The following is a 25,767-nucleotide window of genomic DNA, read 5'->3' as shown; positions in this document are numbered from 1 at the left end:
ACAGCACTTCCTGACGGACAGCGGGCTGTTTCCACGGCACCTCCAGACCGCTCTAAAGCTGCAGCCATCTGATCACAGTCTAGGCCGTGTTGGTCCTATACACCTCGGTAACAACCACACTCACAGCACCCGTGCCAGGAATCCGTCGTGTTTCACAAAACGCATTTAATATCACATGCAAAAGCAAATGTAGGCAACTTAAACGTGTGCCGATCGGTTTTCTGGCCCCATTACACACAAACTCTTAAAGACCAGCACAACTTCGCTTGCTTTAGACTTAAAATGACTGAATACTGAACAGCCAGGGCACAAGTACAGTCTGTCAGGGTTTTCAGCCGTATGCACAGAGCCGGGTATGAGTTAACTCCAGATCTGTAGCGGCAAGTCAGCTTTTAACATAGCGGGCGTTTCTCGTACATTTATGCACATCACTTCGAAATACTGTCATACTTTTATTATTTATGTACAATTCTACGCATATCTGTGGTTAAAACGAAAAATTAGGCGTCAGGAAAGGCAGGATGAAGTCGGATTTTACAGGCGGTTGAATTCTCAATGTACTCACTCTTCCAAGGAAAATGTCGGAAAGGAAGGAGTTGAGGATTCTGGGTAGTACTAAACCTGCGGAAGAACAATCACTTCCGGGGCAAAGACAGACTCGGCTGACAGCTCAATTGTTTTTAGACAACAACAATAATAACAAATACAATACAATACAAACAAAAGAACATATAACATATCAATAACATCGTCAGGGGTACATATTACAATACAAATACACATTATGAAAAAAGTTTAAACACAGTAAATAAAAATGAGGTCCGTACTGCTTTGCCAGCTCAAAATTAGAGGAACGATACAGAGCCTCACAATGAGGTGGTAATAAAAGTTGTAACTATATTGTAGTTAGGAAATAGTTTCGTTGATGCAAGTCCAAAAGCCCGTCTGTGAGCGATATTTACACCTTATTCGGCAACTCCGAGTCTGATTTGACTGTAATGTGTTTTTACTGTAACAGGATAGAAGAGTCAAGGCTACCTAGAAAATACTTGTACAAATAGGTTCTGAGGATATATTTGTGGTTTAGAAAATAATTAAAATATATTGATATAAATATATGGAGATGGAATTTAAGACATAATGAAGATGTGGGACCTACATTTATGTATACATTACTTCTTTGATCAACATTAAAATACACAACTCGTTGCTTTAAATTTCCTGTCGTTTAATCTCTGTGTGTATGTTTATTTGTATGATACACAGGTAAGGAAATCGAATGGACACATCCGACTACATTTCCCAGAAGTCTCCGCAGCGCCTCCTGTCGTAAAAAACAACCTGACGACAGTGCCGTATTTAGAAACCTTCAAAACGATTGGGGTGTTTTGTTTCTAGTCGTGGAGTTCTTATGTTAATGAATGGTAGACTTTGAGGTTTTTGTTAGATATTCATGTAATAAAACCGTCGCCTGGTCGTGTCTGTATGTTTCTTTTCATGGGAAGAGCTTGGAAGAGGGCGGCTGTACATCGTTTCAAGCAGCAAGACCGTGTGGGCTGGTAATATGACCAGCCCGCGTTGCTGAAAACACTCGGGGGCGACTGATTCGGCTTGACTTTGTGTGGTGTTTCTTTTACGAAAAACAACACCTCCCCTGGAGCACAATGACACTTGCCCCGAAGGAGCTCTCCAATCTCCTGGGGATCATCTCCGAGGAAGCCTGTACCAACTCCTTCGAGGGCCTCTCGTCCGCATTCCACCACTACTTCGGCAAAGCCGACCACTTCCGAGTGGGCTCGGTGCTGGTGATGCTGCTGCAGCAGCCGGACCTGCTGCCCAGCTCCCCGCAGCGCCTGACCGCCCTCTACCTGCTCTGGGAGATGTACCGCACCGAGCCGCTGGCGGCCAACCCCTTCGCCGCCGTCTTCGCTCACCTGCTGAACCCGCCGCCGGTGGGAGACGAGCAGGAGAAGCCGCTCTCGGGTGAGCTCTCCCCGGGCAGCCTGGCCCTCGCTGAGCCGCGCTCCGGTGACGGGCTGCTTCCGCCGTCCCCCTCGGGCAGACCGGCAGCGGTTCGAGGACAAAACACCCGAATGCGAGTTTATGAGGACCGGCTGGAGTCTGAGGGGATGGGGGGATGGGGGGACGGACGCCTGTTACCTTTTCATCCGGCACAGTCCCGGGTCCCGGGTAGCTTGAACGGAGCTACGAGTTAGCGGGGATGGATTATGTGTGTCAGAAAGACACGTTACGTTAAACGTGTTTGACCATTTTGTGTTTCGCGGACGCGCATTGGCCAGATATATCGACACAAGTATTGTTGTCTCTCCCCCTTAATTTTGTTTCTGCCGCGATCAGAAAAGCGCTCATTGCTGGCGAGGGTTTTTGCGACCGCTCTCACCCCGGCCACCCAGCGGGAAAGAGGCAAAACTAGTTTCACGACCGCCGGCCGCTGCTGATCCTCTCTTTCCTTCACAGGATTCCTCCCTCCTATAACGTTGCCGGAGAAATTCTTCCTCTCCCAGCTCATGCTGGCGCCCCCGAAAGAGCTTTTCAAAAAGACGCCCCGGCAGGTGTCCTGCATGGACGTAGGGAACATGCCCCAGTCAGTGGATATTAGCGGCCTGCAGCTGGCTCTGGCAGGTATGTGGACTGTAGGAGTTACCTATGGATGTAATAATGTTCTGACACTCAGTAGTGGCCCTATTGAGTCACTGGGCACCTCTAGTGTTGGCATATTAGCTCTAGAGTGAGGGGTGAAAGTAGTTATTGTCTGTGTTATACTGTTAAGTGTGCCAGTCTGTCAAGTGAACCTGCCAGCTCACTTTCAGAAGCACCAGCTGGATATGACTCTGTGTTGTGCCCAGTCTGCCACACACGTGGTAAAAATGAAGGACGGAGTTTATAAGGGATTCATATGGAAGTATGCTCACCTTGAATGAAATTCGTTTTGGTTAAGATTGTAAGGTCAAAAGTTGGGTTGCACTTTTAAGAAGAGTGTCTCATGTATCAGATCCACTCTGCTGCTAGTAGCTTATTGATTTAAGGAGATTCAGATGTTTCCTGTAGGTATGTACCAACCAGTCTAAACTACTTTATTACCTGGTGGTAAAAATTGTGTTAGCACAGCTTCTTTTACTATAATACTTTTGACTTTGCCCCTCCTGACCCTGTAGTGGATAAAATCTGTTAGAAAGTGGAAGGAGTTTTGAGTTTCTTTTCTTTCCCTCAGAGCGACAGTCTGAACTCCCCACGCAAAGTAAGGCGAGTTTTCCCAGCATTCTTAACGATCCTGATCCGGATTCCTCTAATTCTGGATTTGACAGCTCAGTGGCCAATCAGATCACAGAGGCCCTGGTCAGCGGGCCACGCCCACCACTGGAAAGTAAGTCTCACTCCTTCCTTTATCACACTATAAAAGGATTGAAGAACACAAAATGGAGATCTGTACATAAAAAGCATGTACACTAGGTTTAGATATTGGCAAATTGCAAGTATGGGCGTTGCGGTGGCTCTGTGGCTCAGGATCTGTGCATGTGGCTGGAAGGTTGCCGGTTCAAATCCTGCAGCCGGCAGAGGAATCCTACTCTGTTGGGCCCCTGTGCAAGGTCCTTCACCCCAGCTGCTCCAGGGGTGCCATACAATGGCTGACCCTGCGCTCTGACCCCCAGCTTCTCTCCCTGTCTGTGTGTCTCATGGAGAGCAAGTTGGGGTATGTGAAAAGACGGATTCCAAATGCAAGAAATTGTATACTTATCTTAAGTATATAAAGTATAACTTTACTCAAACTACTTCTTAAGGTTAGATCAGTAAGACACACATGGAGCCCTAGTGTTCATGTTGCTTGGCTGTGCTCGAGTAGAAATCCAGTTCTTTCGGATCATTACTCCTGCCTCATCCCATTGCCTTCATCTTCATGTGTTCAGGCCACTTTCGCCCCGAGTTCATCCGGCCTCCCCCCCCTCTCCACGTGTGCGAGGACGAGCTGGCCTGGCTGAACCCCTCGGAGCCCGATCACGGCGTGCAGTGGGACCGCTCCATGTGCGTGAAGAACAGCACGGGAGTGGAGATCAAACGCATCATGTCCAAGGCCTTCAAGAGCCCCCTGTCGTCACAGCAGCAGTCGCAGGTACGCCCGCGCTCCGGGCCCGAGCAGAGACAGCTGTGGTCTGCCCGTCCTGTCGAGAATGAGCTGAATGTGAACTTAATTCACCCGACCTGCACTTAAACTTACCGTAACTGCAAGGGTACTGTTGAGTGATTTGACGGTAAGGATCAGTGTCTCAGGCTTTGCAGAGGTGGGTGTGCTTTGTTTCTAACCCGTTATAACAATCTGCGTGCATCTGTTGTAGAATTTGATTGCATCCTGAAGCTTCAGCTCTCTGTCTGGAAGACACTATCCAGAACTGTCTGGTTACTGTTATGGTTTTAGTTTCATGCAAGTTTAGGTTGTGTAAAAATGGTCATTTTACACAAAGTGGTGTGCTGTGCATGGCTTTCCTTTTATTCCTTTTCAAACTACTTTAAACGTTTTCCAAGTTTCAAAAAGCATTAAACTACTTAAAACTATTTATAACAGGAAACATTTATTCTATTCTTGAATGAGTATTTAGTATACTATTGCTTGTGAAGCAAAGCTGGGTAAACTTGTGTACGTTTCAGGCTGTACAGTTCTTTCTCTGAGGAGACTGTGTTGTGCTATGTGCCCTTGTCAGCTTCTTGGAGAGCTGGAGAAAGATCCGAAGCTGGTGTATCACATCGGGTTGTCCCCGGCCAAGCTGCCTGATCTGGTGGAGAACAATCCTCTTGTTGCCATCGAGATGCTGCTGAAGCTGATGCAGTCCAGTCAGATCACTGAGTACTTTTCTGTGCTGGTCAACATGGACATGTCTCTCCACTCAATGGAAGTAGTCAACAGGTGTGTATGAAGTAGGCAAAAAGACTCCTAACCACACAAGATCTTAGTTTTGTTTGGACTAAGTACATATTATACTGTACACAGTATACTGTGGCACGTATTACAGTAGTTGAATAAGCTCCAGGCTACCTAAATACACTGAACTGAAAATACAGATCTGAGAGTACTGACACACGTTACTCATCTTTTTTTTTTTTTTTTTTTTTACAGGCTTACAACAGCAGTTGATCTTCCCTCAGAGTTCATTCATTTGTACATTTCAAACTGTATTTCAACCTGTGAGCAGATCAAAGACAAGTACATGCAGGTAAGAAGCAGGTTTGGGCTCTGTAGCAAAGAAGGCAATTTATACAGCAGTGCCATAAGCATGAGTATGGCACCGTCACAAAGGCTAAGACCTGATACATGGCTAGAGGTGCCGAGTGGCTTCCCCGTTTGTAACGTATGTTCTAGAAGTGGTAGACACTAACCTGGTGTTCATAAGTTCTGTATCCTTAATACAGTGAAGTGACTTATTTTTCTTGTTTTCCTGTTTCTTGTTTGATGCCTAAGTCTTGTGAGCAACCCATGCCCTTCAAAAACACCTGCGTCCAGATAAACTGCATCACACTGCTAATCGTAAAAACAATGGAGCCCCCTGTGCGTTTTGTTTCTGGGTGCAGAAAGTGGGCTGCACCCCCTGAGCGAAAGAGTGAAAATGTCTTCTTGCTTTACAGAACCGCTTGGTGCGCCTCGTTTGTGTGTTTCTCCAGTCCCTCATCCGCAACAAGATCATCAATGTGCAGGACTTGTTTATAGAGGTGCAGGCTTTCTGCATCGAGTTCAGCCGCATCAGAGAGGCAGCAGGCCTCTTCCGGCTGCTGAAGACACTTGACACGGGAGAGAACCCCACAGATCCTAAACCTGGCAAATGACCCCTGCCCAGAGCTACTGAAGGACACTGCGTTTCAAGCAGTACTATAAATCCTGTTGTCATTTTTGTATAAAATGTTTACAGCTTGAATTGACAGCTTGCCGGTTCTAATTTCTTTGACGGTATTAAATGTGATAAAAATTAAAAGTACAAGGAGTAAAATCCTTTATGTTCATATATTTAGAATCTCTGTTCCTTCTGTACTGGTCATGTTGATCCTGCTGTATCTTTCACTAAAGCAAGAGAAATAATAGGAAATCTGAAATTTTCATTAAGCGATGAGAAAAAAAAACAGAGCTTGTCCTCAAGCAAAGTTTACAGCTAATGTTAAACACTTGTCCTAGAGCCCAGAGACTGACTCACTTTTCAGTCCTATATTTTGCTGACGTGTCTACATGCTTCTGTATTTTCACCAGTTGTTGAATACACCTTCCACCATAATGTTATGCAGAGTAGACATAGTGATGATGTAGCAACCAAGAATTTTGCTTCAGAAGGAAATGTTATTGTAAATTAGACACCAAATGATACTTAGATGGTACAGTCCATTAAAAAAAAAACCTTTCAAGAGCAATATGAATTCAACTTAGTATAAAAATACACATAGATCTGAGCCTTGAGTTTAATCTAAGAAAAAAATGTCAGTTACAGTAGAGATATGAAACTCTCACATTTCAGTTCCATCAGGAAAACCGAAGTGAGCTACTGCAGGAAACCTCCCTCTAAGCAAATTGCACCTAAATGGCTGGAAGAGCCTGGTAAATGGGTTGAATTGAGCCAATAGTGATAGTGTTTAGGGTACAAGCAGTTTCACTAAAAACCTGTATCCACGTAAACAAGGCTCTGCTGTTCTAGCTTCTCACTAAATTATTCATACATGTTTGTGCATTCCTTGCTATTAGTAACCTTAAGATTGGTAAAATCGGCAGAATGTTTGTAGTGCTGGTACTGGGAGACCCTTAGTTCAGCTGGGTTTCATTTCATGACCTGGTATTCTCTGGTTTAGACAATACTACTTGTTTAGACTTGTCTATCTGTTCCTTGCTTACCCAATACCCAGTAACAACTGTATCGTTCTAGATGCCTAAGCTCTTGAAACTTTATTCAAATTCTCTTCACCTGAACATTTTGGACTCCTGTATCATAACAGGTAATGAGTAATTTATGATGAACAGAAATGGAGGAGTGGCAATTAATCAGATATGGCCAGTGTATTTCTATCCTTCTACAGAGGTCCAATTTGACAATTGAAGTAACACTAATATCTTAACAAGGGCAGTTCTGAAATCTGGAAAACGGTACAGAATTGATACAAATATATGACACATTCAATTTTGTAAGAGCTCAAAGCAAGTTTAAAAGTTTATCTCAGATAAAGACTTACATCTATTAGCCTCTAATTAACTACTTGTCAGGGACAAAAATAACAAGATATGGGTCCCCCAGGACCAGGGTTAAGTATTACAGGTCCCACATCTGTTATCTCAGGAAGTGATCCTGATCTGATCTGAAATCTGATTCTTTCATGTAGTAAAACTACATCATAAAGAAACTGTACATCTCTCTCCAAAGAGCAACAAAATCTAATGGTCTGTTTAATAACCAATGCACAAAATTAAATTTTAGTACAGTATGTTAAAAAGAACAAAATGGCAGAACAAAAAAAAGCATTTTCCGTACACTGCTCTAAAAATGATTTGCTGAAACATTATTACAAATTCAGTGCAACGCACAGGACTTCCCCCATAGGCTAGCAATTACCAGTCTCTATGAAGTCTTTCCAAAGTGAGGGACTGTAAACTTAAGTTACGCACACTTCAGGTTGTGCGCTTGGCGGAGAAAGTGTGCTGCTTTCAGTCTTTTCCTGGTTCTGGGGCTGACCCGCTGTCTTTCTCTTGAACAAGCGGATACTCAGCTGTAGCAATTCATTGTCCACCACTTGAGCACTGGCGTACACCTGTTTTGTTGCTCCCTGTGGAATTAAACAGAAGGGAAGTGGAGTTACTTTTCAATTTCAGAGAATGTCATGGATAAAGTGTACGTCGGTAAACGTTTAACAAAGGCATCACACTTTTGACGGGTCTGTGTCCCACACGTCTTTCTGTACCCTCGCCAGGCTTGACATTCAGTCGGTTAAATCAACCTTCTCAACCTGAGCCCAATCAAGTCTCACTAATGATGGTGTGCTTAAAAAAAATGCTTACCTAGCACATCCACGTAAATCAAAACAGAGTACAGAAAATCAACCACCTGACTTCCGAAATCAGTGAATCAGGATGCCTTCGGCGCACTGTAAGCGCTCACCTTGTCGTTCTTCAGCAGCTGTTTGCGGATGGCGATGTCTCTCCGCGAGCAGAGGGCCTTGCAGCACGGCCCCAGGTTACTCAGCAGGCCCGCTCTCTCCTCTCTCCGGTTCAGAGCAGCCATGTTCAGGGCTCCCAGCTCGTGTTCGAACAGCTTATCAGCATCTGGGGAAAGGGGACACTGCTCAGACCCATGCTGAAGGGAAAGCATTTACACTGACAGATAACCCTTTTCTAAATGGCACCTGATCAGCTCACTTGTGCATGTGGTTCACACCCTGAGAACTACCTCAACAGCGAGACTGAATAAAAAGTGTGCTCAGCCGTCTGCATTTCAAAAGTAAGGCAAATTCAAATACACTGTAATCAACAGCTGCCTTTAAAATATTTCGTTTTCCAAGAATATTCTGCTCTTAATTAAAAAAAATAATCTTCAGTTCTTTTTAGAATAAAAGAACAGTTGAAAACAACAGGAGGCCATTCAGTCCACCTCACCCCCACGGCTTGACAGCGGGGATCCAAGGACCTCAGCCAGCTGCTTCTTGAAAGAAGCCAGACTAGCGGATTCAACAGCTAACTTGTACGTTCCCACAGCCCTTTATAGGAAGAAATCCTCCCCCCCCAGGCTACATTTTAAAAACACTTCCCCCCACTTAAACTTATCTTTCCATAAATCTTCATGAAATAATTATATGTAATTAAAAAAAAACAAATGTTCCGTCATGCCCCAAACAGTCATTAACAGAACAGCATGAGCTGCATCCCTTTTAAACGAACTGATACAGCAGTTGTCCTGTTCACATCAGCAGCTCCATTGTTTTAGTAGGAAATATGACTGGTGGATTGCCTTACTAAGACTCAATTAAAAGCTAACACGGTCCTTTACTCGCTTTAACAATTTCTATGCCGAGTAAATTCCACAAAACATGCAGGGCCCTGTAACTGCAGGGCGGAGGGATGTGGGTGGTGAATTGTACTGTACTGCAGGACAGCTGTGCAACCTGCCCGTTGCCACATACCCTTGGGGTCCTCCAGCTCCCCGCTGCAGACGTCCTTGACTCGGGAGAAGAGGTCGGCTCCAGCCAGGCGCTTGGAGATGCCCGTCCTCAGGAGCACCGCCCCCGGAGTGAACTTCAGCAGAGCTGCTCCGGCCTCCCGGGACTCCTTCTTCTGCTTAGGCATCAGGCTGGACCAATCCACGTCAATCACATCCAGAGGATCTGCAACACGGCCCACACCGCTTTCAGCTCTGTGCATGGCAGTCCGCCACAGGAAGGGAAGTCTGTCTCCTTCACCCTTACTAACATTACCTACTTAGTCAATGATATTCTGCCCCCCCCCAGAAAGACTTAATAGGCCAAGGCAATTGTGCAAAATATTCCAAAGCCGTTCATTTTTTACAGGAGCACACACCCGAGCCTTCTTTAAAAGCATGGGCACGAGGAAAAGCACTGAAAACTGCTCTGCTAGAACATAAATCCTGATCTCTTTATAAAGGACCTTTCATGGTGGATCTTGCAGAACTTTAGTTTTAGAGGCAAGGCTCTTGAATACAGAATTAAAGGCTAGTTATAAAAGTGAACTGTGCCGGTGATGGTTGCTGGTACATCACCAGGCACTGAATGTAAATTAAGCAGTAAGCATCTTAGAAAAATGCTATATAAAGATCCTTTTAATTATGAAGGTTATCCGTCTCCAGCAATACCTGGCATATTTTCTTCATCCTGATGGTCTTCTTTTTTCTGTGCGCTGTCGGCCAGTATCTCGTCCAGCTCATCATCGCTGATGGGCTCATACTCCTCGCCGCCTGACACCATGGACTGCACTTCATCTGCTTTCCCGTCATCCTCACCTACAGGAAGACGCATGAAGGGTCACAAAAGCACCTTCACCGTGGGACAGCTGTGACAGCACAAGGCTTGTGAAGAGTTACATCTGCCCCAACCAAGCATTTCATATCTAAGGTGCTTCTGATAAAAGCATCTGCCAAATGAATAAAGGTAAATCTAAACAAAATGCAAATAAAAATCAGATGCCAAATAGGCGAAGTGTCTCAACATATGTGTTGTACATGCGTACATTTTAGGTATCGCCTACAAATGCCTTCCAAGTGAAAACGGGACAAAGAAAAGTATCCCAGCAAAATGTCACAAATTCCTTAAATTGGTAGTTCAATATTCATGAATTTGGATTGTGTGTGGGAACTGTGCAGAGATGCCATTGTTATGAGCTAGATTGCGTGTTAGGGGTTGAATCAACTTGAAGCACAGCAAAAACGCCGTAAGTGCACTTTTGAAACGGTACAATGCCGATTCGGAATGTCAATGTTAAGGCACAATCAGGACATCCACACGCATCAACACCGGCACCAGACAAAGGAATTGGGGTTCCACACTTCTGTTGCCAGAAGCTGAAGGCTACAACCATCATTTGACTCTGCAATTCACATTGACGCCCCTAATCGATATTAATGCAGATCAAGGTGCTTAGACAAGGATGATTACACACTGCTTTAGGAATGCTTCATGGATTGCAGATCTAATTATTTTCTGAAACATTTTAAGGCAGTATTTAATGACCGATGCAGCTCATGTCTTTGAGTGAACACAAGGAAATGTGAAAGACAAAGCTACACATAATACCGTTGTAAAGCAGAATTATTTAGTGCTATTTAGTGTCTGAAATCACGGGTAATATTTCTTTAATAAAAGGCAAGAATCTTGGGGCAGATGTTTCCTCAATCCTCTTTCCTAACCCAAACCCCTCTGTATTTCAGTGACTCTACCATCTACGCTGTCCGGCTTCTCCGTTTCCTGCACGTCCTCCGTGACACGCAGGGTGTCCAAAGTCTTTTCCGGCCTGACTGCCTCAGAGGTCATGCTCTCCCGCGGCACGGGCTCCAAGTCCCTCTCCGGCTTTGGCTCAGTCCTTTTCATCTCGCTGTGCGCCGGGGCCTCCAGGAGCCTCTCGCGGTCCCGGTCTCTCTCGTGGGCCTCGGGCGGGTGCCTCTCTCTCTCGGGGTCAGCGTCCCTCTTCCTCGGCTCCCGGCTCCGGACGGGCTCCCTGCCGCGGCCCCAGTCCCGGCCGTCCTTGCGCTCCCTGTCCCTGTCAAACGGCTCCCGGTCCCTCTCCCGCTCCCTGCTGTCATAGGACCCCGCTCGGGAACGAGCCTGGCGCTCCGACTCCGGGGAACTCCGGCGCGAGCTGTGGCTCCGGGAATCCTGGCGGTCTGGGGAGAAAGAAACAAAACAACCCTCCTGTTAAAAAAAAAAAAATACACAGACTCCTGAAATCATTTTTAGTCCATTCGGCTCTTTGAAAGTGGATGACATGGAAGCTGTGAACAATTAGCAACACTGTCAAAGAAGATGCGAGCTGCATCATCCTCGTTCTATATCATCCATCCGTGATCAGGATCCCACTTCTCCTAGGCACGGCTTGCAGCAATCCTAAAATTATTCCGGAAAAACAGGGGCTGCCAGTCTATTGTGGGGCACAGACTGGTCTCCGTAAGGAAAACTGAAGAGACAACTGAGTGTCTTTGCAAGGAGGGAAGAAACCAGCACACCCAGAGAAACCTTAATGAATATGGGACGAACATGCATTGGGTTACAAAAAACATCAAATGATATTGCCTAGATTTCGGTAATACCGCAGTGCTCTTAAACCTAGTGTCTTGCAAAAGATTCTGCAAGTCGCAATTTGTCGGATTCCTCTTTTCTCCAACTCTAGGTCACACCTCGTGGCCCCAAGACAATTCACGTGGTGGCCATTCATGCACTAATGCCATATTATCTCCCATATTGATATCTGATCCATTTTAATTACTAAGAAGTATATTCTGGATCAATATCCTGCTGAAAAAAGTATCCCCCCCTGTAGTTCCTAAAAACCCAGATAATGACAATAATAAACTTTATTTTATATAGCACCTTTAAATGTGGCTTCTCAAAGCACTTTACAGAAAACAACAACAATAAAACTACGCAAATTATGCAAGATATGCGCAATGAAAATACACAATGAGAGGAGACAGTAGATGGGGGTACTGAATACAGTAGGAGCAGAGGGGTAAATAACAGAACCAGTTAAGTAAAGGCCCTTCTAAAAAAGTAGGGTTTGAGTCTAGATTTGAAGGAGTTTAGGGAAGGTAACTCTGATATCCTTAGGGAGAGAGTTCCAGGGTGTAGACGGGCTTGGAGGACAGATGGGAGACCACAATTAGAAGAGAGAAAGTTGCGAGGTGGGGAGTAGGATGATAGTATTAGACAGGTACTGAGGTGCTGAGCCATGCAGAGCCTTATAGGTGAGCGTGAGGATTTTGAAGTCAACACGAAACCTGACGGGAAGCCAGTGCAGGGACTCCAGGATGGGAGTGATGCGATCACTGGCACTAGACCTGGTCAGGATTCTGGCCTCTGAACTTTGGACATGCTGGAGTTTATTTAGATATAGAAACTCCAGCAAGCAGAGTGTTACGGTAGTCAATTTCGGGAAAAGACAAACGTGTTGATGTGCAAAACAAACACCGCATCAGAGGAGCTCTCCGCTGGTCTTACCCGACGACGTGCTGCGGCTGGGCTCCCCGCGCTTCAGCTGATCGATGCGGGATTTCCTCTCCACGGGCAGCTCCACGGCAGAGCCCTTGTCCCTGTCGCGGTCTCTGTCCCGGTCGCGTGAGCCCCCCTGGAGCCTCCTCCTGCGGACGCCGTGGTCCTCCCCGCCGCGGTGCGTCGACTCGCTGGAGGGAGACCTGAGGTGGCGCGAGGACGCGCGGCTCTGGTTGCTGCACTGGCTGTTGCTGCGCTTCTGCTCCGGGACTTTGCGCAGGAGGTGCTGGGGCATCAGGGGCTGCAGGGTAATCGGGGGCTGCTGCAGCAGAGAGGGCGGCTCTTGAGCCAACAGAGGAGCGATCGGAGGTTCTGCTCTCTCTTTGCCCTTCAGTCCCTTCTTGGGAGCCTCCGGCGGGGCTCTCTCTCTCTCGACAGGAGGCAGCGAGACCATGTCGGCCCGCTCGGGGACGTCTTCGTCGGACCAGTCGCTGAAGGTGGCGTCGGCCTTGTGGGGCGGGCAGGCCCCCGGGGCAGGAGTCTTCTCGGGAGCCTGGGCAGGGTAGCCGTCCTTGACGGCGGACGGCCCCAGCAGGGGCGGCGTCCTCGGGCCCCGCTTCTTCTTGCTCGGCGGCTGGGCCGCCTCCTCTTCCGAGATGTCGGACTCCCCGCCTCGCGAGTGCTTGCGCTTCTTCTCCACCGTCTTCTTCTTGGGCCCCTTCCTGGGGGACTGCAGCGGCGCCTCTTCGGCGGCCGGCGCCGGAGGCTCCGGGTTGAACCTCTCCGTCCCGCTGCCTCCATCCTCCTCCTTGCGGTTCTTCTTCAGGCCCTTCTTCTGGGACTTGGTCTTCTTCTTGCCCTCCTCGTGGGCGGCCTCTCTCTCTTCCACGGGCGGGTCCAGCGGCTCCTTGCCCCTGCGGGGGTCCGGGCCCCCGGCCGTGCCAGTGTCCAGGAGGTGATCCCTCTGCCGCTCTGCTCTGGCAGCCCCCCGGTCTCGGAGATCGGGCTCCTCGTGCCTCGTCCTGGTGCCGTCTTTCCGCTCGGCCTTCCGGTCCTCCTCCTTCCAGCGGCCGGCCTTCTCCTCGGCGGCGGGGCGCGGCGGGGAGCGAGACGGGTCCTGGGGTCGCACCACCTGGCTCAGCAGCCTGTGCTTCTCACCTGGCGGGACAGGGCAAATTTAAAAGGGACACTATGAGTCAATGAAACTAACAGCCTTAGTAATGACAACGATACAAATGCACTGTCCAGGAGGTCATCATCCAAAGGATACATATTTTTCTACTGGTGACTAAAAATCAATTTTAATTGGCTGATATAATTATTTATAAGCATCTTTGTAAGGTTTCCAGAACTCCCCCTTGGACTATAGGCACATAGATTTTAAATTCTACTTTTCCCACTGTTTAATACAATCTGCATCTATTGCCTTAAAGAAGAGGCTGCAGACCAAGCTCCACCGGTCAGTGTGGAGTGCTGTACGTCTTGTGCTTAGGAGGCTTACTTTTCTCCTCTGCGCTGTTGTAACCGTCACTGTCTGGGCTGGCGTCTCTAGCTCTCTTAGGGGAGGGACGTGGGCTGGGGCTGCTGTCCACACGGTGCCTCTTCCGGCTGCGCAGGGGGCGAGAGACAGAGGCAGGATTAAACGCCGCACACCGCCGCGGGAAAAAACGACAAGCGACGCAACACAAAACGTCAGATCAGGCATCTACATTTTTTTTAACTGGCACCTGGATTATAAAAACAGACCGCTGATTTGTAAATGTCCAACGTAACACTAGCGTTGTCGAGTGACACCGTTGGGTCACCCCGAGGACCCTCACCTGGGCTTCCGGTCTTCGTGCGCGTCCCTGACGACTCGATCCTCTCGCTGTTCGTCCCGCCGGTCTCGTCGCTCCTCCCTTCCTTTGTCTCGGTCGTCCCAGTCTCTCTGCCTGTCCCTCTCGCGCTGCTCCCTCTCGCGCTCCCTGTCCTTCCTCTCCCTCTCCCTCTCCTCCCTCTCGCGCTCCCTCTCCCTGTCCCTCTCGCGCTCCCTCTCCCGCTCCCTGGCTCGCTCGCGCTCCGCCTCCCTCTCCTTCTCCCGCTCCTTCTCCCTCTCCTTCTCCCGCTCCCTTTCCCTCTCCCGCTCGCGGTCCCGCTCCCTCTCCCTGGCCCGGTCTTCCCGCCTGTCCTCCCCCCTGTCAGCCCTGCGCTCGTCCCTCCTGTCCTCTCGCTCCGGCTCGTCGCTGCGGCCCTGGTGCCTGGCGGGCGAGGCGGCTCTCTGATCTGAAACACAGCAGCAGGGCGAAACACCTGAGTCCTCCAATACGGCAGAGGGGGGTGAGACAAAGCGCTACATGAGTGACCGCGGAGGGCGCTTCATCTGCCTGGAAGCTGTACCGCTACGTGGATTCTCCATGTAGCGCGGCATGCCAGGGATCTTCTGGCAAATCCTCTTGCACACGGCACGCATCTGCATACAGCTCAAGACTCAAGGCTAATAACAGCTGTGATTGCTACGAATAATCAGATATTTGGGTGCAATGTTTGAGGTAATCAAATATCAGGTAGTCGTTATCATGCTCATTCGTTGTTATCTGGTTTAATATACACTGCCAGTCGGAATGATGGGGACACCACACCTGGAAACCCTCTGAAGAGGATACCACAAGCTGGGCGAAATGCGCAAATTGCAAATATTAAAGTAACCGGTCTCCACATTGGCGAAACTTATTTTGTCCGTGTCATAACATGCCACTACCGATGCAAGGGGGAGACAAGAGGTCTTTAGTCCTATACTAGGGGGTTGCAACATGAAACATTCCACATACCCCTGCTGTAAGGAAACTGCAGCCGTGATTGCTAAGAACAGTCGAATATTTGGAGGCAGTGTTGGAGGTAATCAAACATCAGGTACTAGTTATATGTTTAATGTAGTTTAAAGTACACTTGCACCTAGTGTCCAATCTAACCTTGTGAGCACAGATTCGGCAAAAGCAGGTGATTTAAGATTCAACAAATGGAAAGGCTTAACCACGCCCTGTAAGGAGGTCAAGAAGAACCCGCCTGACAGTGTGGGAACTGACCACCGCGGAGACCGGTCTACGCCTCTCACCTCTGTCCCTGGCGTCCCGGCGATCGCGCTCCGCGTGACCGCCCCGCCGGTCGAAGGACGCATCGCGGGCCTGTTCCCGGCGGTCGGCCTCGTAGCGCTCCCGCTCCGCCCCCCTGTCGGAGCCCCGCTCCGCGTAGCTGCCGCGCGACTCCCAGTTCTCGTGGAAACTGCTGCCGCTGCCGCTGTGGCCGTCTAGCTGGGCCCCCCGCGAGCCGCGGATGCCTGACGTCAGAAGAGAGGCTGCTTTAAAATGGGTGAAAAAGACTCGATGACGTCCTTGCATAAGCCACAGGCTAGTCTTCATCTTCCACTAGACTGCCTTTCTTTAAAGAGAAAGAAGATTCATTGCACACTCCCTGTCTTAGAGCTCATTCGGCCCCCAAACGCGTGGACTAAAGGTGGCAAGAAGTGAATAACTGCAGTTACAACCAGTTACTTCATATTTCTAATGAGGGACAAAACGGGTACCACCAAAGTTCTGGCTCCAAACCACGTAAGGGGGACCGTTTTCTTAAAAGTTTCATCACTAGTAGCCTCCTGAAGCTTTGTGTTTGAAGAGATCTGGACTAGATGGAAACTGCAGCAAGCAGTTTATGTTCCGCACCAATACGTTCAATATGTACGTTGCGCACACACACAAGCCGTGGTGAGAATGATGTCAACAATCTAAACAGAAGACTGAAACCGTACGTTTCGTTGAAATACTTCGGGAATCTATTACGCTCTAACGAAGATGACAGTACTACTGCCGTGATAAAGGCGTCTGCTAAGGGAACCCCCATGAGCAGCGATGAAAACCGGGTCTTTTTACCCTTCTCGGCTGGCTCCGCCCCTCGGCCCCGGCCCCGGCCCGCCCTCTCGCTGCGGGTGTCGCTGCGGGTGTCGCTGCGGGGCTCGCTCCTGGCGTCTCCGCGGCCGCCCTCCTCCTTGGCGTGACCCCGGCCGTAGCCCCGCTCCTCCTGCGCGGGCTCCTCCTTGCGGTGCGCGTCCGCGCGGTCCCGCTCCCGCTCCCGGTGCTCGTGGGAGTCGCGGGAGGAGCGGGCGTCGGCGCGGGGCTCCTTGGCGTCCCGGTGCGCCTCGCGCCCGTCCCGCGCCTCCCTGCGGTCCCGCGCCTCCCGCCGCTCCCGGGCCTCCCGGTCCTCCCGGGCCTCCCGCGAGGAGCTCTGCTCCGCCTCGTAGTCCCGCTCGTCCCTGGAGTCCTTCTCCCGCTTCCCGCGGCCCTCTGCCCAAACACACAACGGGAAGAAGGGCGACATTAACGCCTCTGCGCCCATTTCCGGAGCCGAACAGGAATCGCGCATCCTAATGGATCCTGCAACGCTCTTTCAACGCGTCGGCTCACACATCGTGCGCCGTTACTCCTCCTGGCTTTTAATGATGACATTAATTTGATCAACAATTCATTCTTGTGCGAACACCAGGAAGAAAACTTCAAATTGGTGCCTGGACAAGGCAAAGAGCTAAACAGCTGTCCCAAGCATGCTAAGGAGGTACGACAAAAATGACACCGGTTGGAGCAGTTATTTCAAAAACCTGGCTACGGCACAAAGCCTGAAGTGGATCAAGAACACCACGAGGGTTTGTTCACCACGACCGGACCGATTTCAAAGCAGGGCTCTGTGTTTGGCTCATCAGCTCCGCCCAGCGGGCGGTGGGGGGGGAGAGCGTGACCGCGAGCCGTACCGTCTCTGCGCTCGTGGCGGCGGTCGTGGGCGCTGGGGCTCCTCTCCCTCTCCGGCCTGGCCTTCTCTCTGCCCTGGGAGTGGTGGCGGCCGGGGCTGGCCCGGCGCGGCGGGGGCGGCGGCGGCGGGGAGGAGGCCCGCTGCGCGGCGGGGGAGCGCGAGCGCCTCGGGGCCGGGGAGGCCGCCGGCTCGCGCGGGTAGGGCGAGGCCGAGCGCCGGCGGCGGGGCGAGGGGGAGGGCCTCTGCGCCGAGGAGCCCGAGTGGGAAGAGGGCGAGTGGTGCCGGGGGGGAGTCGGGGTGTGGCGGTGCGGAGGCGGCGTGGAAGACCTGCTGAACACACCAGAGAGAAAGACACCCTTCAGACACGGCGGAGGGGAAAGACTGCGGTCCTGCAAGGCGAGGATGAGGCACAGGAGTGGGCGGGGGGAGGAGATCTGGAGTACCTGTGGGATGGGGACAGGGGAACTTTGTGAGCTGCAGGTCTGGACACGCCGGGAGAGGCCGATTTCCTCCTGGCCGAGGGAGAGGTCTCCCGGGAGGGCGAGGAGCTGCTGCCCGAGCGGGCCTCGGGGCTGAGGGACCGCTTCAGCTTGTGGGAGCTTTCCGAACGATCCCTGCGCACACAAATACAAGAGGCGCGTCTTAGCCGGCAGTCAGCACCCGAGCCATCAAAACGGACACCAAGCCACAATGCACTGTGAACAAAACCAACAGCTGGTTTCTCCTCACCAGACATCCGCTGCGACTAACATTTCATGCAACGCTTTAAATCACAGCCATTAACTGCATTATAATGGAATTATGACCATAAATATCTTGAACACAGATTATGGGGGTAATTATAACATTCCTGTTATATAATAATTTCATACACTCATATAGCGCTTTTCTGGACACTCCACTCAAAGCAGGCAATGGGGATCCCCTCCACCACCACTGTGCAGCCCCACCTGGATAATGCAACAGCAGCCATAGTGCACCAGAACGCTCACCACACATCAGCTCTCAGTGGGGTGGAGAACAGAGTTCAGAGATGGGGGTTATTAGGAGGCCATGATTTATAAAGACCAATGGGAAATTTGGCCAGGACGCCAGGGTAACACCCCTACTCTTTTCGAGAAACGCCCTGGGACTTTTAATGACCACAGAGAGTCAGGACCTCAGTTTGACATCTCATCCAAAGGACTTTTTACAGTATAGTGTCCCCGTCACTATACTGGGGCTTTAGGACCCACACACACCGCAGGGTGAGCACCAACTGCTGGCCCCACTAACACCTCTTCCAGCAGCAACCTTAGCTTTCCCAGGAGTCTCCTATCCAGTACTGGCCAGGCTCACAGCTGTTGATCTTCAGTGGGCTGCCAGTTTTGAACTGCAGGGTGACGTGGCTGCTGTCAGACCGTATTGCACAGCCTCTGTATGTCATTTCCTTACCTACGTTTCTCCTTCTTCTCCTTGTGCTTTTCTGCATCCCTGCCCCTATCTTTGGCCTCTTTGGGCTTCTCCTCCACCTTTTCTTTAGTCTTGTGTTTCCCTTTGTGCTTCTTACTGACGGGGTTCTCCTCCTGGGCTGGAGGAGGAGGGCTCGGGGTGCGAGGCCCTTTCTTTTTCCCATGGATGATCTTGGATGATCTGAAAGGAAACAGCGCAAGGATGTGAAGATCTCAAAACTCCAAAACACCCTCTAGAATGGCATCAAGAATGAGTTGCTGGAGCACCTGCTAAGAGACCCCCTGGCAGGCCGGGGGGTCCTCCACAATGACAGAACTAAACGTTTCCACAAATATCTTCTACTGTATATTTAACACTGCTGTGCAAAGAATGACAGTACTCTTCCTGATTAAACACAAAGGAGGACAGTCAATGAATTCCACACTATAAAACCTTTGCAAAGCAAGAGGTTGTGAACACTCAGTTTTTCTGGAGTCCATCAGAAACATGTCGCACCAGCCTTTCCATAATGCTGATACGGTGCACGCTGCTCCTACAGCTTTGCAGCAGAATCTCACATCGCATTAATCAAAACACCTGCATCCCAGATATTGGGCTCGGACTCGTTCTGAAGACAAAAGGCGACCTAGGAACACGTGAAAACTGATCCGTTCGAGCGCTTTTCACAGCTTCTGTGCAAAATCACACTTGCATTCGTCAAATCAATTGTAAAAGACAGATGTCAGTAAGAAGTGGACAGATATCAATGATTTCCTTCACTTCTCAGCATTAGAGGAATACTTAAAATTCGAAACACAACGTATGAAAAAACATCACCCCTCTTTAGCAGCTCTTTGAACGTACAACACTGACCGTGCCTGATCCGATACAGGTGAGGAGACAACCGGGGTCTTTTTCTCCTTCTTGCTGGAGGAGACAGCTTTAGAGCTGGCTTTGTGTTTGGGTGATCCACTGGATTTTCTCGATGAAGGAGATCCTTTAGAACTGATAGGCTCAGGAGAGATCTTTAAAAATACACAAAAGAGCCATTAAATGACTTGTCTCGTTTCACACATGGCCTCCCTAATTAGGCAGCTTGTTCGCGGAGGGTGGAAACCACTAGGCCTGAAGACAAATAGCCTTACCTTTGAAAGGTTGCTATTCCTGCTCTTGTTGTTCTGTTCCTGTTAAAAAATGTTATAGTGTCATTTTTCTGGTAGTCTACACATTTCTTCAGTAGAATCTACATTACTTTACTTTTTAATAACATTTACACACACCCACAATTACACATTACATCAAGGGGTGCCTGTAGTTGTTCACCTTAATACTTCATTTCATACTTCACAGACTTCATTTGGTCCACTGCTGAATGACTGAATGAATGAATGTTTGAAAATACTGGGATGCCTGTAGTCAGATGCCTGGAATCTGAATATTAACTCCATTTTTACAGCTACTGCCCTGCCTTTTAGTCTGCACTCCAGATTTATTGAAACCCATCATTCCCCAGTTTCAAAGAGGCCAAATCACTTTTTATATTGCCGCTGTAATGCCTTATTCTCAGCGACATAAACTGCAGATTGACTGAGATCCTGTATTCATTACGAAGGGCACTTCTGCCCAGTGAATTTGAGCACTGTCTATTCTGGCAACAGGAAATCAGCTGATGAAGGTGGAAGAAAGAAATCTGGCTGCACCATCTACCAGTCTGGCAACCCATGATGTCTAACAACCCCTGGCAGAAAGCCCACATCTTTCTCTTTTGCCTGCTCATGTGAATCTACAACAGGCCAGTCTCTAACAACCCTTTAGCACTTTGAATTGATTTCTTCAAACAAACACAACCCGTAATTCAATCATAAAACACAAGAAGTTGGCAAAGGCAATGTACAACAAACGATGTTTACGCATGAACACCTTAATTGCTACCTGTGTGTAAAGGAACAAATATTCAGAGCAGCTCTAAATTGTATGCTTGCCGAATTGTAGCTCAACACGAGTGGATTCTTTAGAATACCACTCAGCTATTACACACGGTTCACTTTTTTGAGCTGTGGATTAGCAATACAGGCCATCTTGACCAGATGACTTCTTGACTGTTTTATGTTATATTACAATTATGTAATATGTAATATGTTATATTACAACTAAGAGGTATCACTTTACTATTTAACAAACACTGAAAAATATTAGCACAAACGGTTTAACAGATGATTCTGATTTACATTTCTCAATAGTAAAACAAGGTTCAAAGAGAGGAAACATTATGAACGCACGAGTGAATTCCGAGAACACACATACCTCCTTTTTGATGACTATGTCTTCTCTTTTCTCCATGTTCTCTTGCTCCAGCTTCATTAACTCTCGCTGAATCTTCTGCCTTTTCATTTCCAGAGACAATTCATAATCGTAGTCCCCATTGTCAGAATCTGGAATTAAGCAATAACGAAGCCCGTCTCAGAGCAGGGCGCAAAAGGCGGTCCCAAGTCTGCGGAGCACGAGCTGCTCCAGCTCATGCGCGGGAATCCAACAGATTATGTGCTGGATGCGTAGACAGTATTGCCCTCTGGGGGGTGGGTGGGGTGGGTTTGGGGTATTCTATCCTCTCCGTGATTAAACTAACACGCTGGCGGTTCCACTCTACCTTCCCGACTGGCCTCCCACTCCGCCGGCTCGTCTTCGCTCTCTGGGGTGCGCTCCTTCGTTATCTTAATGTCTTCCTTCTCCCGGTGCCGGCTTCGCGAGGAGTCTCTCTGCCCGTCGTTCAGAGAACGAAAATCAGCTTTGTGACAAACTTCAAGGGCGATACATTTTTTTGACACGCGCATCCGGTTGTTCCTGTTCTACAGAGATGATCAGACTGACTCAGTACTTTGCCTTTGCTTCGGACCCATGCTGAACGAAGGCCCGCAGACACGAGTTCTAACACAACTCCTGCACAATTGTGACGAAAGGTAGATGACGTCTAAAAGAGTGTTTTAAAGGAATAAAATGAGAAAACTTTCACGACTATTTTAATGAGTATTTATAACTTTCATGAGTATTTTTTAATGTGATAAAATCCAAAAGCACTTCCCCAGGGTCTCGGACGGTAAATTGATTTCAAGGTGATATAAGAAGCCTCACTGTTTGGGTAAAAGAGGCCTTGGAGCAAGTGCTTGTCTAGTGTGTGCCCTGCAAATATACCCGTTTTTTGTAGTTAAAAAAAAAAACAACATTAGAAGAAAAATCCACACGGCCCGAGTACAAACTCACCCGAGCGGCAGGGGAGCCGGGCTCTTCGGGGTTTCTTTTCTGAGTATCAGGCTCTGCCTCCTGGCGTTTGTTCTTCATCCTCTCTCGGAGATCTCCAGTGGGCCTCTCGGGTGACCTGGAGGGTCAGAGAGAAGTGGCGTCACCAACACGGGAACGGCAGAGGTTAAATCCTACCTGCAACAACCAGGCTCCCTGTCCAGATCGATCGGCTTGACTCTTGTAAACGAGACGGAAAAGGGCACCGGAGTGAGCAACTCCGTTTACAAATACTTTACATGGTAAACATCTTTTAGGATAAAATACTTAAATTGTCCCCTTGGTGGGGGCGGGGGGGGGGGGGGTTTGGGGGTGAATGAAGTATTTTGAATTTAAATAGAATTACGATCAAAAGTAAAAACAGTCACCATAAACAAAGCAGAGATATAACGGGGAGCTTCTGGGAGGAAGTACGGTGCTAGCTATGAACAAAAAAATATTGAGGCTTTTGTTTTTAGTGCGCAATTTTAAAATATTAAGAAGCAAGAGTCGTTTCCAATAGTATATTTGAGCTGTGGCAGATTCATCACAAAAGCCCGATACACTCACCTTCTGTACGTACCACTGTATACTTTGCCTCGGGGCTGAGTTCCATGTGTGAACCGACACGTATTCCCGTAAATACAGCTGCCGGTCTTTAGCCAATTTCGACAGTGTGTCTACAAAAGAAAACCATCATCAGAAAGATGCACGACGTCAGACACCCAGAGCAATTCCCCCTCCCCTGTCGTTATCCATGTCAATCACTTCAAATTAACCCCACGCCAAAAGCGCGGCATCGAATGAACGCAACAGTAAAATCATTTATTACGATGGCCAATAAAAACAACTTGAGTCCCCCTGCCAATCAAATCTAAACTGTATTTTCCCCAGTTCCGTCTGCACCACATTTTGCAGCTCATCTGAAGAAAATCAACATGAAGTGCAAATCACTTTCTGTTAGTTTTTTTTTTAAATTTGCTCAGAGATACATACTTCAGGATTACTTCCAGTACTCGGCCCAAGTCTCTCGAACACACTGGGTCGGCGAGAGCTGCTGTCAGATATGGTCTTAGAATTCTCCACTGTTACCTTCCTCCTGATCTTGGACATTCTGTACGGCTACAACTTTGGCACACAGACAGACACGAATTAAGAGTCAGAGTCAAAAAAAAAAAACACATGTCACCGGCCCCCATATTCTTAGCAGAATACATTAAAAAATAATAGTCAGGATGAGATAAATTAAGATGAGGGTGTTTAACAAATTAAATGTTGAATAGGGAACAAGTAAAGGTTATTTGCACGGTGAAAAAGTACCAGAGCTTGCAAGAAACACAAAGTTTCGGCCGGATTTAACGAGCACAAGGCAACCTTTCCTTTTACGGCTCAGGTCCATTAGACCCAAATTTAGTTTCTGCCAAGCTTTTACAGAAGAGGATTAAAATCGTGTAGCTACTCTGACATGGTCACTTAACTGTGTTCTAGAATAACGTAGAAAAACAAATGCTTTAGGTGAAAGTTCCCCGGTGTATTTACACCAGTAAAAATATCTTCGCTCTTTTGTGATTGCTATACATTTACCATTTATACTAGGAAACGACAGTGCTTCAGAGACGTTTATAAATACAGCTACTAAAAAAAAAATACTTCTTAATTTGTCTGAAAAATACATCCGGTCAATGACTCTACAGACAGATGCACGTCGTGCAAAGACCGTGAACGTGAAAGAAGCCAAAAACTCTGTTGTTATCGTCCAATTTAATCACGGTTAACCAGCCTTTCATAGCAAGAGGGAGGACTGGCGGTATCGAACTATCAATTACTTCGATTTGTGAAGTGGAGTAACTCCAGCCTGATCACAAACGAGTGGTCACGGCGTGAATAAACATGCAACACGGTATTAGGCCAAACAGATCTCGCTACACATGTCGAAAAGTATACTACGCTACAGAAACAAGAGTATTGTAAAACCCAAGACTTGACAATCAATAATTCTGCAGTCCAGCACAAGGGCACGGAACACAAAATGCTCCCAGACTGGACTCAAGGCTTATACTACGGCCTGCCTTTCTCTGCTTCTCCTAACTACAAACCACTGCAAAGAGAAATCAAAACAATCGCAATTACCCGTAAAATGCTAACCGGAGCCTTGTCCAGATCAAAAGTGTTTGTTTGTTTCAAAAGGAGGGGCGACAGGGAGGGGGCTTATTTCTTGAAATTATGAGTTATTGCCTTGCATTTCAAGCGCTCCTAGCTCCCAGCTCCTCTTCATTTCTCCCGTAACAACAGCTCCTCCACTATCCCATACTGCCCGGGCGGGGCGCAGGGCATTGTGGGAAACTGGGTGTATTAGGAGTCCAAAATGGTTGACGTGACTACAGTGTTCATGTTTTCAGGATTTACCAATCTGGTTCCTGCCCACCAGTTTAATTGAGCGAATAAGGTTGTTTTTTTTTCCGCAAACTGAAAATTGGAGATTGTCGAAGCACAGTTGTTTTAATACAATCTCCTCCGAAACATTTAAAGAATTGAAAACTATTCAAATTAATCCTATTATTAAATTAAGAGCTCAGCTACAGCATGTAACTAACAAATCGGTTCGATCGAAATGCAACATTGCATTTACTTTGATTTACTCGACATTTTTTTACACAAGGTAATTAACAAAAATAAGTACAACTCATAAGTAAAGCAAGTAACTTTAGCTTAGATAAGTTATGCAGTGATCGGAAACCCAAACTAGGAACACACAATTGTCTTTAAAAACTTTGTTCATCAGTAGCGATTATTTCAAACCGCGTTTGGCCAGAAATGATCAGACTTTCTGTGGATTGCCTCTTGTGCTGAGTTCGTAAAGGTATGCGCTGAGTCTAATACAGTGTACTATGCAATACAAATAACTTGAACTGCTCCCAAGGGAATTAACGCAAAACGTTTTAAATAAAGCTGGTCTTAATGACAGTTTATAAATACTTAGTTTGAATAGTGTTTTAACTTTGAGAATCCAGTTGTGTGGCTGAGTTGATGAGCCCAGTGGGGGATTAGCTGAACCCACAGATCCACATTAGTTGGTCCCAGCTCCCGGTAGCACAGTGACCAATGCTCCTTAGCGCTTGAAGACGTGCGTTGTGGATATAAGAAAAAATAATTATTGAATTTAAATAAACAACAATAAATTACAAGCGAAAATAAAATCGACACTATATTACGTTTACTGAAAAACAAAATGTTTACATGTTCTAGTTGGTGTACACTATTTGAGAAGTCCATGCTGCCCATCTCAGATTATAGTGTCACGTTGTTATGTCATGTCATGTTGTTCACAGAATGGTCTCTAAAGCTATTTCTGCTGTAAGATGTATAACTGATGTCCCCTATTGCATTCATTACTGTGATCTTTACTTCATGATTAATAGTCCTTCTTGCACACTAGATGGTTTAGATTATTGGTAGTTTACAAGGTTATTTAGGAGTTATGGACAAGGAAATACCTAAACTTTAGAAATGAGAAATGAGAAATTAGAACGATTGTGCCTCTCTGGTCAGGGAGTCACTTCTAATATTTTGACTTCAAAGTCACATTAAACCGCTCTGTGACATCTT

At 47.8% G+C, this 25,767-nt stretch overlaps 3 protein-coding genes across 10 annotated transcripts in view; 1 reads left to right on the top strand and 2 right to left on the bottom strand.

Annotated features, from left to right (window-relative positions):
- rpl31 (ribosomal protein L31) overlaps nucleotides 1-25,767 on the bottom strand; it is a 38,841-nt gene that overhangs the window by 4,792 nt on the left and 8,282 nt on the right. The window contains exon 1 of one of the 2 annotated variants that reach the window (XM_069178857.1): nucleotides 566-648. The exons of the other annotated variant lie outside the window; for it this stretch is intronic. The gene's annotated coding sequence lies outside the window, so the exon portion shown is untranslated. Of the gene's footprint in view, nucleotides 1-565; nucleotides 649-25,767 lie in introns of those variants that run through there. 2 annotated transcript variants of the gene reach the window in all.
- cnot11 (CCR4-NOT transcription complex, subunit 11) lies at nucleotides 1,321-6,008 on the top strand. Its single transcript, XM_006639331.3, has 7 exons — nucleotides 1,321-1,983; nucleotides 2,479-2,643; nucleotides 3,233-3,385; nucleotides 3,927-4,129; nucleotides 4,716-4,918; nucleotides 5,129-5,225; nucleotides 5,635-6,008. The coding sequence occupies exons 1-7, from the start codon at nucleotides 1,665-1,667 to the stop codon at nucleotides 5,830-5,832; spliced, it is 1,338 nt and encodes a 445-aa protein (XP_006639394.1). The 5' UTR covers nucleotides 1,321-1,664; the 3' UTR covers nucleotides 5,833-6,008.
- Nucleotides 6,440-24,485, bottom strand: zc3h13 (zinc finger CCCH-type containing 13). 7 transcript variants are annotated; one of them, XM_069178849.1, is made up of 21 exons: nucleotides 24,292-24,485; nucleotides 23,158-23,289; nucleotides 22,732-22,841; nucleotides 22,147-22,261; nucleotides 21,536-21,644; nucleotides 21,193-21,320; nucleotides 20,034-20,072; nucleotides 19,762-19,913; nucleotides 18,892-19,089; nucleotides 17,901-18,071; nucleotides 17,459-17,787; nucleotides 16,587-16,997; nucleotides 15,776-16,018; nucleotides 14,505-14,946; nucleotides 14,186-14,292; nucleotides 12,694-13,842; nucleotides 10,920-11,363; nucleotides 9,840-9,986; nucleotides 9,154-9,354; nucleotides 8,136-8,299; nucleotides 6,440-7,803 (listed from the first exon to the last, which is right to left on the bottom strand). In XM_069178849.1, exons 2-21 carry the CDS (start codon nucleotides 23,272-23,274, stop codon nucleotides 7,633-7,635), a joined length of 4,947 nt encoding a protein of 1,648 aa, XP_069034950.1. In that variant the 5' UTR covers nucleotides 23,275-23,289; nucleotides 24,292-24,485; the 3' UTR covers nucleotides 6,440-7,632. The 7 variants fall into 7 exon arrangements, with proteins under 7 accessions (XP_069034950.1, XP_069034951.1, XP_069034953.1 ...); XM_069178850.1 differs by having other exon boundaries at nucleotides 15,776-16,015; XM_069178852.1 differs by having other exon boundaries at nucleotides 15,776-15,997.

Source organism: Lepisosteus oculatus, chromosome 15 (genome assembly GCF_040954835.1).
Source record: "Lepisosteus oculatus isolate fLepOcu1 chromosome 15, fLepOcu1.hap2, whole genome shotgun sequence".
Classification (NCBI taxonomy): Eukaryota; Metazoa; Chordata; class Actinopteri; order Semionotiformes; family Lepisosteidae; genus Lepisosteus; species Lepisosteus oculatus.
The sequence above is the reverse complement of the archived record's forward strand: the minus strand, read 5'-3'. Positions and strand labels throughout refer to the sequence as shown.

What these genes read in the sequence shown, in the direction of transcription:
- cnot11 (XM_006639331.3), top strand. Translation starts at nt 1,665, where the DNA reads ATGACACTTGCCCCGAAGGAGCTCTCCAATCTCCTGGGGATCATCTCC. An exon ending in GCAGGAGAAGCCGCTCTCGG is followed by an intron (nt 1,984 to 2,478) that starts GTGAGCTCTCCC and finishes TTTCCTTCACAG; the next exon opens with GATTCCTCCCTCCTATAACG. An exon ending in CGTCACAGCAGCAGTCGCAG is followed by an intron (nt 4,130 to 4,715) that starts GTACGCCCGCGC and finishes TGCCCTTGTCAG; the next exon opens with CTTCTTGGAGAGCTGGAGAA.
- zc3h13 (XM_069178849.1), bottom strand. Translation starts at nt 23,274, where the DNA reads ATGTCCAAGATCAGGAGGAAGGTAACAGTGGAGAATTCTAAGACCATA. An exon ending in GGATGAAGAAAATATGCCAG is followed by an intron (nt 9,355 to 9,839) that starts GTATTGCTGGAG and finishes GCCGTGTTGCAG; the next exon opens with ATCCTCTGGATGTGATTGAC. An exon ending in AGCTGCTGAAGAACGACAAG is followed by an intron (nt 7,804 to 8,135) that starts GTGAGCGCTTAC and finishes TTAATTCCACAG; the next exon opens with GGAGCAACAAAACAGGTGTA.